The following is a 15,081-nucleotide window of genomic DNA, read 5'->3' on the forward strand; positions in this document are numbered from 1 at the left end:
TTTGAATCGCGATTGTACGCTTATAATTTTGTTTATTTGTTTTTTTAAAAGCAGCAATGTATATTATATGTCATGAATAAGTGATAAATGTGTTTTAATTATGTTTGATATTTTGGTTGCATGTGACCTTTAAGATCTTCTAATTTGGCTTATCTCAAACAAGAACATTCAACCTTCTGCAGAATGAGACGGTACACGTTTCGCCATGATATTTCTTGAACGGTTATAAATGGAGAAACCTCGAGACAGTTTAGCTTATGATAAAAATATAAAAGTAGTGGGATTTGGTGTAGTTTGGTTTATGATAAAAATAATGGAATTTGGGGTTTTGTACAGAAACGTTTTATTTTTGGGATATAATTACTGACACAAACAAAGAAGACATTATGGCAACCGTTTTATTACTCTGTTTATACCCATAATTGTATACGACAGGTCTAAAATGTCGAAGCGATCAGCCGTTTGGCAGCCTTACTCCATCACACACACACACGCACGCACGCGCGCACCCACCCACCCACCAAACAATAAAAAAAAAAAAAAAAAAAAAAAAAACATCGTCTGTACTCTGCTTGATCCATATCAAGTTGTTTTGTATTTTTATACATGTGTGTGGATGTGTGCGTGTATATGTGCGTGCGTGCGCACATTGTGTTGTATGTATGAAACTGTATTTATATAGGCTGATGCAAAGAAATAAGGTTTGAATTGATTCTTTGATTGATTGTATATTAAATACTTCAAGAAACAATTTATGTTACATTTTAAGCTGAATCAAACTAATGAAGTTTGGTGGGGTGTGTGGGGTAAATAAAAGACAAATGCATAGGTGTTTGTTTATAAAATTGAATTAGTTATGTACAAACACATTCTTAGCTGCTTTCCATCTGAGTGACTTGCACCTGTTAAATTGTTATTTCAGGTGACAGGAGTGAAGTATGATGAAGCAGAACATACATACAGATACACCAGTTTACCTGTGACAGGCACATGCATGTATTTGTTTACAATAAATATGTCAGTAGTATCTCTGATACTTATTATTCGAACGCCTAAATTGAGTAAATAATGAACCCACAATTTCTGTATGTCACAAGCGGCATCCGTGACGACAAGAGTTGTCTACCTTTGATAAATAAGTCGGTTCCTGTTTCCGGTGGCAAACATTGACAACTCTACTGATAGACATTTACTAACGACAGCCACTGATTTCCATTGTAACCATGCGTCGGCGTGGCCCCGGGATAGCTGCCATCAAAAACAAAAACCTCGCGGAGGTAAGGCTTGAATGATTACATTGAATGTCGCGGTTTGCAAGTCACACCAAACGTTTTTATGCCTATGAGTATGATACAGAGGCACTAGTGGCAGTGTAAGCAGAGACCATATAATAGGTCTCTGGTGTGATATCATATGTTCATCATTGTAGTTTTACATTTAGTATTACTCAAAGTATTTATTGTGATCTACGGAGTTGCCTCATTTGGTTGCCATGGTCGGATTTGGCATGTTTTGGGTATTCTTGTTAATATTCCTTTCCCACATTACCAGCATATTTTGCCATGAATGTCAATTGGCATGGTTATGTCGCACTTATACGTAGACTGCCTCTTCTTCCAGACACTTAAGTCTAATCACATGCTATTAATTTAAAACAATATGAAACGGAATTATGTATTAAATCAGAGTCTGTCATGTAGGCTTGATCAATATTCGCGTACCCAACACTTAACAAGGGACATGAAAATCATCAATTATAGAAACCTTCATCATTATAAAATGTTTAAAACACATGTTTCTGCCTTTGACACTAAAGCAGCACCTTACCCAAAAAGCGCCACAACTTCTCACCATCTACTTTTACATAAAAGAGTATTTTGACATATTTTTAAAGTTTGTGGTGCAGTAGGTAGGCCACACTTTGCTATCATCTCAAGATGGAGCCATCCACATAACAGTATTCAGTAAGGGTGGGTACTGTAGAGAATTTTCACATTGCAATATGTATTGCAATATATTGCAAGAAGGATTTTTCTTATAATTGAGTTATTGCTGGATTTATAAATCAAAACACAGAACACACAAATAATCACTATGATTGATTAAGCTTTAATGAAAACTTTTAACTACGACAAAATAAAATTGTAAATAGTATTTGGCAGAAATGAAAAAGGAAAGGAACAATTTTATAAATGGAAATATCCAAAGATTGTTGAGTGTTATAAACTTTTCCCAATGCCTATGAAAACACTGGTTTTCAATCATCGTATTGCAATATGTGTCGTTTTCAAACGGTTAATACTGGTAAACCAGTTATATTGTCCAGCCCTAGTGTCCAGGTTAGCTTTGGGCTACAACATCAATATTCATGATAGCTCAAATGCGGACAAACAGTATGGTGAACAGTTTACACCAACAGCTGATAGTGAAGTAAAACTGAAGTTCATGTGTCACACTGCTGATACCCTGGATGCATCGATGGCTCAACCTTATGAAGATATTACCTCCCGTGGCTCCCTTTCTCCAATCACGTGTCTATGTTGCGAAGTTGAGCGTATCAGTGACAACTCACTTTGGCTTCTTAAATTATCTAGATGATAAAACGAATACACCCAAACCTGCCAGTGCACGTGATAATGCAAATCTCCCTGAACATCGTGTACAAATTTTCCTTATAAACAACGTTTGGCATACAGATCAATCACACGTTGTAAACCATACCTCAGCGTTGCTGTCTCAGCATTGCTGATAGGGGGAAGCTATTGAGTGGATCCAGGAAGGTATTGACATACATGAGGCAGCTGAGAAGAGTTAATGTTTGACCCTTGGTTTCTCTGGGTTTGTTTCCAAACTACTGGAGAAGTCTGTGAACAACACCGCCCTGGTTGTCCACGAATTACAACTTGTCGAAAGGACATATTCATCGCTATCACATTCTTACAGCAAAGAACTTCCACTGCAAACGCCCTCAGAAGTCTCCTTTGAAATGCAGACATTTGAGGTCACAATGTCAAGCTGTACGTCCACCAGTGCTTCCGCATCACCGAGTCAACCATTTAACATGGGTCAGATGCCATTTGTGTTGGAACAGGCATCATGTGTCCTTCACTGACAGGTCTAGATTTTGTTCGCAGTACAGTGATGGCCATATTCTTGTGTACAGACATGTGGGTGAGAGATATGCTGATGTAAATGTTAGGGAACGACATAGAAGTTCAGTTAAGGTGTAGGGGGCCTTCAGCAGTGGTCACCGCACTCCTCTCTATCACATCCAAGGTAATCTGACTGCCATAAGGTTACAGGAACTACATGTCATTTTGCAATCAGTCGTTATTCTGGCCCTAAATGCCATTGGTCAAGCAGCTATTTAGCAGTGAGGTAATGCTCGACAACACTGTGGGAGAGTAGTCATTGTCTTTCTGCAACTAAACAAAGTTAACACTAAGTAGTGGCTGGCTTATTCATCCAGTCTAGTGACATTGAACACATGTAGGACGTGTTGGGGCAATGTGTAAGGATCAATCATCCACCCCAATTCCTGAAACAAGAGTGAATCTTGTTTTACTCTGTGCCTGTGATTACTTGCCTGCATTGAGAGCAGAGGAGGACACATGTAGTACTAGAGAACTCTAGTTCATATGGCTTTGAAAGTGACCCCATTCACAGAAGAACTAGAAGGTGTATTGTGCCTATTGACTGCTTGTGTTTGATCTGAATGGGCAATCTTTCTTCATTAATCTGCCAGGTGCGCTGATCCAGGCCGTCCAACCTTAAACTGACATGTCGTATTCGTGATGTGAGCCATACGTGTTACTGTTAAACTTAGAGACATTTAACCAGTATAGCCTTCACCTTCACCGGGAATGTTCACGCTGTTGCATAAACCACATATCTTTTTCCTTTTAAGATGATCTAGCAAGTATTATGTTCTGAAATATTTATTCCAATTTTCTATGAAACACCTGGGATGGTCATGACTGCTTATACATGTATTTCTAGAATGTATTGAGAAATAGCAGTTCGAAGCTAGACGGTGGAATCAGCTGATCATCATGTTTTGTTGGTTTGTTGACGTTTTGCAATTGGTAAGTTAAGTTTGGCACTAGATGTTTCATTACCACACATTTAAAACTGCGATGTATTTTCATTGTATATGTCCTCAAATCGCTAAAGTATTACAGTCGATGTGGCTGCATTCATGTAACTGTGGTGAGGAGCTGATGGGGTGCTCGATATGAGAAACACTGAAAGTCATGTTGTGTAAATTTCATCGGTTCATACAAGATGGGATTTAGATTTTTGATAACACAAATGTTTAGCAGGTAGAGAGAGAAGTTAGAAACAACGGTCACGTAATTGTAAGATAACAGTAACGGACGAATTATGTCAATCATCACCTACATGTAGCCATGCAATTTAAAAATATGATATACATTGGCATAACTAAAATCTACTTTTTTATGTCTGTAACTGTTTGTGATGCATGAAATATAAAATCACAAAATGGATAAATAATGCATAAAACACTGCAAACTTCTGCAGCATTTTATTTATCCTGAATTTTGGGCATAGATTAAAATGTTTTGTATTTTTTCTTAATTTTTAATAAAAGGGAATAATATTAAAATATTCATTTATTGAATATAATATTTCAGACACAGAAGAAGTAGTACTATTAGGATAAGTACATATTCAAGGGCACTTTCCAAATTCTGTATTTTATTGCATAACTAAAAAAAATACATATATTCATACTGATTATAAATTTCAATCTCTAGTATAATAAATGGCACTGTTAAGTGTTGAAGCAACAAAGGTTTACATTTTACTAATGTGTCTACATACAGCTTGCCGTCACAATAATCAGATTATTATGATAGTCAGGAAAAGGCTGATATTGTATTTATTAGAGCTAGCTGTTCATGTTTTGACAAAGTAAATTGATTTTTCAAATTTTAACGCAAATATGTAAATAAAGTCTGAATCTTTTCCCACTTTAAATTGTAGCTGCACTGTTCAGTTTTGTATTTCTATCTTTTCTTCACGATGATGCATGTGTACTTTAGTAATAAATTACAGATGCACGACTTTATTCAGCCATTGTACATATTATCTGTTAAATTTGTAAAAATATAAATAAATGCATAAACATATCTTCAAAGAATGATATGGGGTAAATTTGAATCATGTCATCAAAAACATTTGATTTTAAACACATTTTCTTTGTTAATAACTAACAAACCTACATAACCTTTTTTTAATAACTGTTGAATGAAAATCATCAAACAAAGTTAAAGTTAGATAATATATGGTCTGTCATGCGAAATATTTGACAATATATTGTTATCAAAACAAGAAACACATGTGTAATTCTATATCATGCACATCCTCTTGGGAGGTCAGAATTATATGTTGTTTGTTGAGACAAATCTCTGTATATGACTATTTATATTAAGAACTTCAAGTTATTTTTTTGTAAGAAATGAATAAATGAATTCTCATATGTAAAATGACTCACAACGCTGACTGATGGACTTATTTTATAAGGGGTAAATATTTTATTGCCAACTATAATGACTCTGATGCAACTGAATAACTGCTTGGATAATAGGCCTATAGCACTTTTATAAGTATACATAAAAATATACAGTAGTGTCAGAATTAAAACCAAAATGGATTCAGATGAGTGAGGAACAGCTGCTTAAAATGTAATTGATATGCTAGTATTTCTGACTAACTGTTACATTCTATACAGAATTTCTTCAATTGTCAGGGATGTGTAATAATCACAAATTGGAGACCTTCCAGGGGATAGTCATTGATTGGAGGTGTATCTCCAAGTATCTCGGATTGTTTACATTGAGATTGGTGGTAGTATGGGAACTATTTGTAGAATTTTAATGCGGCAATTGTTATGAATTACCGATGGAAATAACAAAGGGGTTGATAACATATGAAAAGAATTGTCATTGATGCTACGACATCCAAGACTTGCACTGCCTTATGTTCTGTTGTAGGATATGCCGTGACAATATACCGAGTGTTCGTTGCGTTTTCTGTTTTTATCTATATCGTGTCAGTTCGTACTGTACATGGAAATTAAACAAACGATGCCTTTCTAAACTAAAAATCAAAGTGAAACATGGGTCAGTTAATGGCTTTTCGTCGTAAACGATCGTTTTTTCAATGAAGGTGACCACGGCAACGCGTTTGCTGGTTTTTGTCTTTACATGTAGTAAGTTGTCGCGGCACAATTTGAGTCCGGAACCAGACCGGAAGTTGGACCGTCGCTTATATCATTTCAAAAGGAAAGTTATCGCCCCTTGCAACAAAAAGATGGCCCATTAATGTGATTTAGTTTCTGGATGTATTGACCATGACCCCCCAATAAAATTGGCTTTCATCCCTTCATATGTGTTTTCTTTAGCGTGAAAAAACCTAGGTGTTCCTTGGATTCTTTAGAGTAGTATATGTTTTTTTGGACCTGTCAGTTTGTAGGATTTGCCAAAATCTGAGTTGCACTATGAACAAACCTTCGCAGTACAACTACTTTCTTTATTTACACTGGCAAGTTTGGTTGTAACGGTGGCTTAGCTTACTGGCTCCTGTGAGAATACGGAGCCAGCAAAGGGAGGTAATAAATTCATCGGGCCAAGCAGTAGATGCATCCAGGGTATACTGGAGGCTTATTGGAACGTATACCCTGGATATATTGAGAATTCTGACATCCTACCACTGACATCTTACTAAGATAGAATGCGACATTTACTGTAAACACTTGTTTGTTTACACCAATATATGTTCATGGGCTCAGCCAACTTTGAGAGACTCTGAATTCTAGTCACGCACCACAATAATCACTTGTTGCTTTCTGCCTGCATTAAACTGCTACAGAGGTTCTAGACAAAAGTATTTACACGATAGTGTCATCACAATATGGCAGGCCGCATTTTCATTTCCAGTTACACAGGTATGATGTAAACAAACATCTTCAGCTGAGCAGTATAACAACTGCTGTTTGGATATTACAAAAAATAAAAAATAAAAAAATAAAAAAAATAAAAAAAATATACTTGAGCAAATGATCACCAGAAGATGCATTTAAAAGTTATCTCATCTTAGTATTTAGTGACGTGACCACAAGCCATAGTGCCATGCTTCATTGTTTTTGTAATATTCTTCATGACTATTTCTAAACAGTAAGTTGTTTTGGTTCTGTTTGTAAAGCTCTGTAAGGAGGGAGTAATCTTCACCATGTTCACTGGAGGTGCCTATCTCCAGTGTCTTTTTTTCACCTTCAATGCTTTTAGAACCAAAGTGATGATGCCAGTGGGGGCTCACTTTCCTGTATAATGAAATCACTGTTAGGAATGTCACGTACTGATGCTTTAGCTTTACGATGGCAGATTGATTTTGGAGTACATCTGTTATTGTCCCTAGACTAGTCCCAAATACATAAGTACTAAAGTAGGATGTATTGATGATGAGCTTTGCAAAATGTCTTAACAGAATGTTTTCAATGTTTCCTTGTATTCCTCAGGCCAGATACAAAGACAAGGGGTCAGTGCTGGCAGAGGACCAGGTTGTTCAGGTATGTCGTCCTTCAGCAGAATCTGTCCACCTAAGTTTGTTTATAGCCTTTTTGTACTGTCATGAGGGTCTAGTTTTAGCCGATATTACATGAAAGTATTAAAGGATGTGAGCAAGATCTATGTCTGAGTGGTCCTGCAACATGACAAGTAGGCCCTGCTACATGAAGAGCTGGCCAGCAACAACGAACATGATGATCATGTTTATTAAAAAATGAGTAGGTCCTGCAACAAGATGTGTAGGCCTTACCACATGATGAGCAAGCAAGGTAACATGATGAGTAGACCCTGTAACATGATGATAATGCCCATTAAGAATGAGTAGGCCCTGCAACATGATGAGTAGGTCCTGCAACATGTTGAGTAAGCCCTGCAACATGATGAGTAGGCCCTGCAACAAGATGAGTAGATCCTGCAAGAAGATGAGTAGGCCCTGCAAGAAGATGAGTAGTTCCTGCAACAAGGTGAGTAGATCCTGCAACAAGATGAGTAGGCCTTTTAACATGATGAGCAAGCCATGTAACATGATGAGTAGGTCTTGCAACATGATGAGTAGGCCTTGCAACATGATGATTGTGCCCATTAAGAATGAGTAGGCCCTGCACCATGATGAGTAGGCCTTGCAACATGATGAGTAGGCCTTGCAACATGATGCAACATAGCCTTTTTGTACTGTCATGAGGGTCTAGTTTTAGCCGATATTACATGAAAGTATTAAAGGATGTGAGCAAGATCTATGTCTGAGTGGTCCTGCAACATGACAAGTAGGCCCTGCTACATGAAGAGCTGGCCAGCAACAACGAACATGATGATCATGTTTATTAAAAAATGAGTAGGTCCTGCAACAAGATGTGTAGGCCTTACCACATGATGAGCAAGCAAGGTAACATGATGAGTAGACCCTGTAACATGATGATAATGCCCATTAAGAATGAGTAGGCCCTGCAACATGATGAGTAGGTCCTGCAACATGTTGAGTAAGCCCTGCAACATGATGAGTAGGCCCTGCAACAAGATGAGTAGATCCTGCAAGAAGATGAGTAGGCCCTGCAAGAAGATGAGTAGATCCTGCAACAAGATGAGTAGGCCTTGTAACATGATGAGTAGGTCTTGCAACATGATGAGTAGGCCCTGCAACAAGATGAGTAGTTCCTGCAACAAGGTGAGTAGATCCTGCAACAAGATGAGTAGGCCTTTTAACATGATGAGCAAGCCATGTAACATGATGAGTAGGTCTTGCAACATGATGAGTAGGCCTTGCAACATGATGATTGTGCCCATTAAGAATGAGTAGGCCCTGCACCATGATGAGTAGGCCTTGCAACATGATGAGTAGGCCTTGCAACATGATGCAACATAGCCTTTTTGTACTGTCATGAGGGTCTAGTTTTAGCCGATATTACATGAAAGTATTAAAGGATGTGAGCAAGATCTATGTCTGAGTGGTCCTGCAACATGACAAGTAGGCCCTGCTACATGAAGAGCTGGCCAGCAACAACGAACATGATGATCATGTTTATTAAAAAATGAGTAGGTCCTGCAACAAGATGTGTAGGCCTTACCACATGATGAGCAAGCAAGGTAACATGATGAGTAGACCCTGTAACATGATGATAATGCCCATTAAGAATGAGTAGGCCCTGCAACATGATGAGTAGGTCCTGCAACATGTTGAGTAAGCCCTGCAACATGATGAGTAGGCCCTGCAACAAGATGAGTAGATCCTGCAAGAAGATGAGTAGGCCCTGCAAGAAGATGAGTAGATCCTGCAACAAGATGAGTAGGCCTTGTAACATGATGAGTAGGTCTTGCAACATGATGAGTAGGCCCTGCAACAAGATGAGTAGTTCCTGCAACAAGGTGAGTAGATCCTGCAACAAGATGAGTAGGCCTTTTAACATGATGAGCAAGCCATGTAACATGATGAGTAGGTCTTGCAACATGATGAGTAGGCCTTGCAACATGATGATTGTGCCCATTAAGAATGAGTAGGCCCTGCACCATGATGAGTAGGCCTTGCAACATGATGAGTAGGCCTTGCAACATGATGAGTAGGCCCTGCAACAAGATGAGTAGGCCATGCAACAAGATGAGTAGGCCCTGCACCATGATGAATAGGTCATGTAATAAGACAAGTGGGGCCAGGAAGGTGATGTGTAGACCCTGCTTTATTATAATCATGCCCATAAAAATGAGTAGGCCTTGCAACAGGATGATAGGGCCCTGTAATAAGATGAGCAGACTCACCAACATCATAAATATGCTCAATTCTCTCACAGTGCATACTAGTAGGTCATATTTATGACAGACAATAAAGATAATAGTGTATAGTAAGTAACTGAGATTATTGTAACCCTCAATGGTTCATATAGAATGTTGATAAACATTGAAAAGCTTGACACTGAATCATGTCCACAAATCAATATGTCAGATGGCAAGTCAGATGGAAATGTTCAAGAAGAATCTGGAGGATTTTGCCACGAAGCACAAAGGTGACATCAAGAAGGACCCTGAGTTCCGTCTACAGTTCCAGGAGATGTGTGCCTCTATTGGGGTGGACCCTCTGGCATGTAAGTACTTGTGAGTGAGGGAGGTAAATCCATTCTGTAGGTACTTGTGTATGAGTGAGTGAGTAAGGGAGGGAGATCTGTCCACCGCTACCAGAGATGTGTGCTACCACTGGAGACGACCCTCTGGCATGGAAGTACTCGTGTGTGAGTGAAGGAGGGAGATCCGTTCCAGGAGATGAGTGCCACTATAGCATTTGACCCTCTGGCATGTAAGTATTGATGTGTGAGTTAATAAGGAGGCTGATCCATTTACAGTTCCAGGAGATAGTTAGGTTTGTCATGATTTATGCTGACAGATGCTCATCATATTACAGCCAGCAAGGGTTTCTGGGCGGAGATGCTGGGAGTGGGAGATTTCTACTATGAACTGGGCGTGCAAATTGTTGAGGTCTGTCTAGCCACAAGTCACAGGAATGGAGGTGAGTCAGTTTTTCAACCTTTACCAGACAAATATGGTTCATGAATATTTCTCATCAATCTTGTATACTAAGTTACATAGTTATCTACAGTTTTATCTTGTCATGGAATTCTCTTGCTCTTTGTTTGCTATCACTCACGCACTCTAGGGGTGGTGGGGTAGCTTCGTGGTTAAAGTGTTAGCTCGTTATGCCAAAGGCTTTAGTTCGATTCCCCACATGGGTACAGTGTGATGAGTCCTTGTCTTGTGTGCCCCACTGTGATACTGTTCTCCCTGCCCTGCCCTGCCCTGCCCTGCCCTGCCCTGCCCTGCCCTGCCCTGCCCTGCCCTGCCCTGCCCTGCCCAAGTGGGTTCCCACAACTATTGAGTCATTACGGAAATGCCAGTCTTTTCTCTGGCATGGCGTATCATATGCTTCAGGATATATTGAAATAGAAGGCCTTGTGAATGCTTGGACGTGTTTACTGAACTGAACAGACTGGTTTGATGCCCTTTGCCTCTCACTATCTTGTAAATAGATATTTTATGGTCAGTGGTGGTCTAAACTTTTTCTTGGTGTGCCACATTTGCAGGCCTGGTGAGCATCGAGGAACTGCGTGAGAGGGTGGAAGCATCACGAGGACGGCACACACAAGACATTAGCATGTAGGTACACGCAGATACATACAGACAAGCATACAGACATGGATATGCAGAAGGGGATGGTGTGAGAGGAGGAGGGAAGAATGGATGTTGTGATGGATGGAGGGACAGAGCAGAGAAGGGCTGGGACAACTGTCACTAAATCACTGGCTTCACACATTCCTATTTGCACATTTTCTTTCAAATGCAAATTGAAGGTCTGCCAATTACAAAATCCACTGGACTACCCAATAATAAGAATGTTTTGTGTATTAAGAATATTTTCATGAAGCAGGGTCAGTTTCACTGCCATGTGTGAATGGTTGGTGAGTGAGTGAGTTTAGTTTTATCTTGTCATCCTGTGCAGTTTGTCTTGTGTTGACCTAAATGTTTGACAGCTGGTGTTTGTTTGCAGAGATGACCTACTGAGGGCCATAAAAAAACTGAAGATCCTCGGCAATGGTTTCACCGTCATTCCAATGGGCACAACGTTCATGATACAGTCTGTGCCAGGAGAGCTCACCATGGATCACACTACTCTACTCACACAAGCACAGGCAAGTCTGCCTTCACATACAATAAGGAAATCTGACTTGCAGTTACTGAAGTCTTGTCTAAGCATGTTTTGTGTCACGTATGTGATGAGAAACTGGAGATCAGTAGCTGTTGAGTTATTATCAGCCACTTGTTATGGTACCTTTGGGAATCCTGCATTCTGATCAGTCAGCCAGGAATATCATTAGTACATTGAGACCTTGATTTAGTTGATGGCCTCTTCATTAATACTGAAGAATATGCTTCATTCACTATATTAGATTTTTAATACAGTGTATCTCTGCAATACTGTCTTGTTGTCACCTGTGACGGACTGTCACACTGTTATGTCATGTTACAGGCAAAAGGCTACATGACCAAGAGTCAGCTGGTGAAGGAATTGAAGTGGGAAGAGGAACGAGCTCGGAGGGCGCTAGTATGTGGAGGGGATTATGTCATGGGAGGGCAACAATCGGGGGTGGGGAGACCAGGATATAATAGGCCGGTCTGTTCCATGTGTTCACTCATGCTGGATAATGAGGAACAAATAGATCTGACCTACTTGTTTCCTCCTTGTACAACTTAAAATACTCAAAATGAAAGAGAGAATATTTCCCATAATAGAATGTGATAGTAATAAATGATTTGGGTATATGTTATAACTGAATCATGACAGTAGATATGACCTGAGATATTCTTAAAGGTCAAATGCAACCAAAAAATCAAACATAATCAAATCACCGTTATCACTTGTTCATGATATATAAAATGCATTGGTGATTGTGAAAAACAAATAAACAGAATTATAAGCGTATAATTGCAAATCAAAAGTTCAATATTTTGTACTTGGGTTTACCTCCCTCGAAATGAAACAGCCACGATACTCAGCCCTGTCAGTGGTGGCTGACGTGGGTGTGCACTCATGTGTAACAATGTCTTGTCATTGGCCACTGGTCGATTTGCGGTTACTCTTAGCCTGCTCTTTGTTTATGGCTTGTAAGCCCTATAGGTGTTAATTGTTGAAGTAACAGTAAACTACTACAATCTGACAGTAGTGAAAGTAAAGTGAACTAGAATTTTCCTCAGATGCCAGTCCAGAAGAGTTTTGATACAACCCCTATTTTGTCAAGTGTAGTTTGTAGTAGCTGAAGCAGTTTTGTGTGTGGTACAGTGGACAGACGTTCACGTCCCAGGTACTCACTTGCCTGCATATCTCGAATCACACAAACATAACATTATATTCTAACTGATCTGAGTATTCCTTCTGTGTCTTTGTGACAGGACTTCATGGTGAAGGAGGGGTTGGCGTGGATCGATGACGTCCCGGGTGGTGATCGCCAGTTCTGGTTCCCTAGTCTCTTTCCAGCATGCACTGCCACATGATCTTGGACTGATGAAGAGGTGCAGTAATGAGCTGTGTAACTTACACCCCACATCTCCTGGCTATACAGGAGGCTGTGGTTTGTTCAGTACCACTGGGGTACAATCAAGGTGTAACTTGCTTACACCTCAATTTAGGGACTGTGCATAATTTATAGCGTGATGATGATGATGATTTTAAAAGGGGGTGTCACCCATTTTGTTCCAGGTAGGTAGCGGGCATCATCAATTTTGTACACATGTACTTAGGGGTGGGATGGGTGGGTGTTGCAGTGTCAGCAATTTTGTACAGATGAATAATTAAATGTAATGCTTAAACATTATAAGGGGGGTGGGTCAGTCATTGATTTTGTTCATAACATGCAGGGGTGGGATGGCGGCTCACTTATTTGTACAGAAATTTTTAGGGAGGGAGCGTTCACATTGCACATGCTTTTCCATAAAAGTCATCACCACCCTAGCCAAACTTTATGATCATTACCTTAGGTAAACAAGTATCTTTTATGATGCAATCACATGGATAGTTAATGATTTTATCTGTCATGATCAGCTCAAGAAATTGAGACCAGCTCGTATGCCTCATGCAGGGGGGTTCCCACTTTGCCGGATGCTTTTGTTCGGAATAAAAAATCACTGATGCGCGATAATCCCTATAACAATAGGGGATTAACTTATAGTCTGTTTCGATCTAACAAACGATTTAACACACTACATTTTGATTTTTTTTATTTCAGCAATTCAGTTTGGTATATATAAATTTGGTACAATTCCAAAAATTGATTTGCTTTCATAAATAAAATATACAGACATATACATAATCATTCAAACACGGGGACACCAAGCAGAAACATAAAAAAATATACAAATATACAGAAATATACACAATCACTCCGGACTTTGGTCTTCAACGCTGCAAGGATAGTGTCAATGTGCAAGACATTTGTGTGGTATTTGTCTAACACAGACTTTAATATATAATCACAGATCAAAGATCATTTTGTCAAAATATGGTACAGATGTACACACGTTTTGTATTTTGAGCTCTATTGACTATTTTAGGACTTGCAGTTGTAGTGCAGAACTTTATGTTAAATTTGTTACAAAGAGCTTATTTTCCAACTACGTGCAATGTAATGCAGTGCTTTCTACCAGGGACTAATAACAATGAACAAGTTTGAGATGATGTCTAAAACATGAAGCGTCTGTAAAATATGCCTCATGCATACTGTGGTTCAACCACATTTGAGGGTTTTGCACCTTGTTTGAGTGGTTGTGGGTGACATTTTGAGAGTAAACGCTACCAAATGAAGACGTGGAATATGTCTTTGGAAGTACTTCCAACAAAATAATTTTCGTTGACATCATACCTTTTTTCCGTTTTATGTTGTTAGAGTATATTTTGAGTTATTTTCCAAGTCCAAGATCAGTAAAGTTAATTAGTAGGAAACTTCCCTACCCGGAAACCTACATTACCTACTGCTTCAGTAGAACTGCCTTCACCTATACAACTTCTAAAATGCCACTCAAAGTAATTGTTACCAGCTACCAGTTTTGTCAAACGTAGGATTCAAAGAGTGACAGAGGGATGTTTATAAGTACCTCGCAGTGTAGAGTAATCTAGTCAGTCGCTAAATCTTGTTATGTGCTACGCCTTACATAGGTTTCCCTCCAAGTTATGTAATAAATTATAGTGTGCACCTTGCGAAGATGTGTTGTGTCATCGTGTCCATAGTGTGGGGTTTACCAAGGTGACAGGTTCCATGTGAAGTGAACAGTCTACAAGTGTGAATGTGTACGTGTATGGGCTTGTGTGGTGAGGACCCCATCTGGTCACTTGTCTCGGGAATGTGACGAAGGGGTGGTAGGGACAGACCACAGAGAGGTTAAATCAGACCCCACGGGATCCTGTCATGATAAGGAAAACAACTCCGACTCCCCACTGGGTAATGAGTTCAAGTCTTGGCTGCAG

At 39.4% G+C, this 15,081-nt stretch overlaps 1 protein-coding gene and 1 pseudogene across 1 annotated transcript; both read left to right on the forward strand.

Moving 5' to 3' along the window:
• The first annotated feature begins 1,111 nt into the window (after positions 1–1,111).
• LOC137255659 (vacuolar-sorting protein SNF8-like) lies at positions 1,112–14,814 on the forward strand. Its single transcript, XM_067793136.1, has 8 exons — positions 1,112–1,277; positions 7,541–7,591; positions 10,021–10,159; positions 10,474–10,578; positions 11,150–11,222; positions 11,614–11,755; positions 12,094–12,168; positions 13,014–14,814. Exons 1-8 carry the CDS (start codon positions 1,224–1,226, stop codon positions 13,113–13,115), a joined length of 741 nt encoding a protein of 246 aa, XP_067649237.1. The 5' UTR covers positions 1,112–1,223; the 3' UTR covers positions 13,116–14,814.
• Positions 7,712–9,894, forward strand: LOC137256379 (uncharacterized; annotated as a pseudogene).
• Positions 14,815–15,081: the final 267 nt, after the last annotated feature.

This window comes from Haliotis asinina, chromosome 11, assembly GCF_037392515.1.
Source record: "Haliotis asinina isolate JCU_RB_2024 chromosome 11, JCU_Hal_asi_v2, whole genome shotgun sequence".
NCBI lineage: Eukaryota > Metazoa > Mollusca > Gastropoda > Lepetellida > Haliotidae > Haliotis > Haliotis asinina.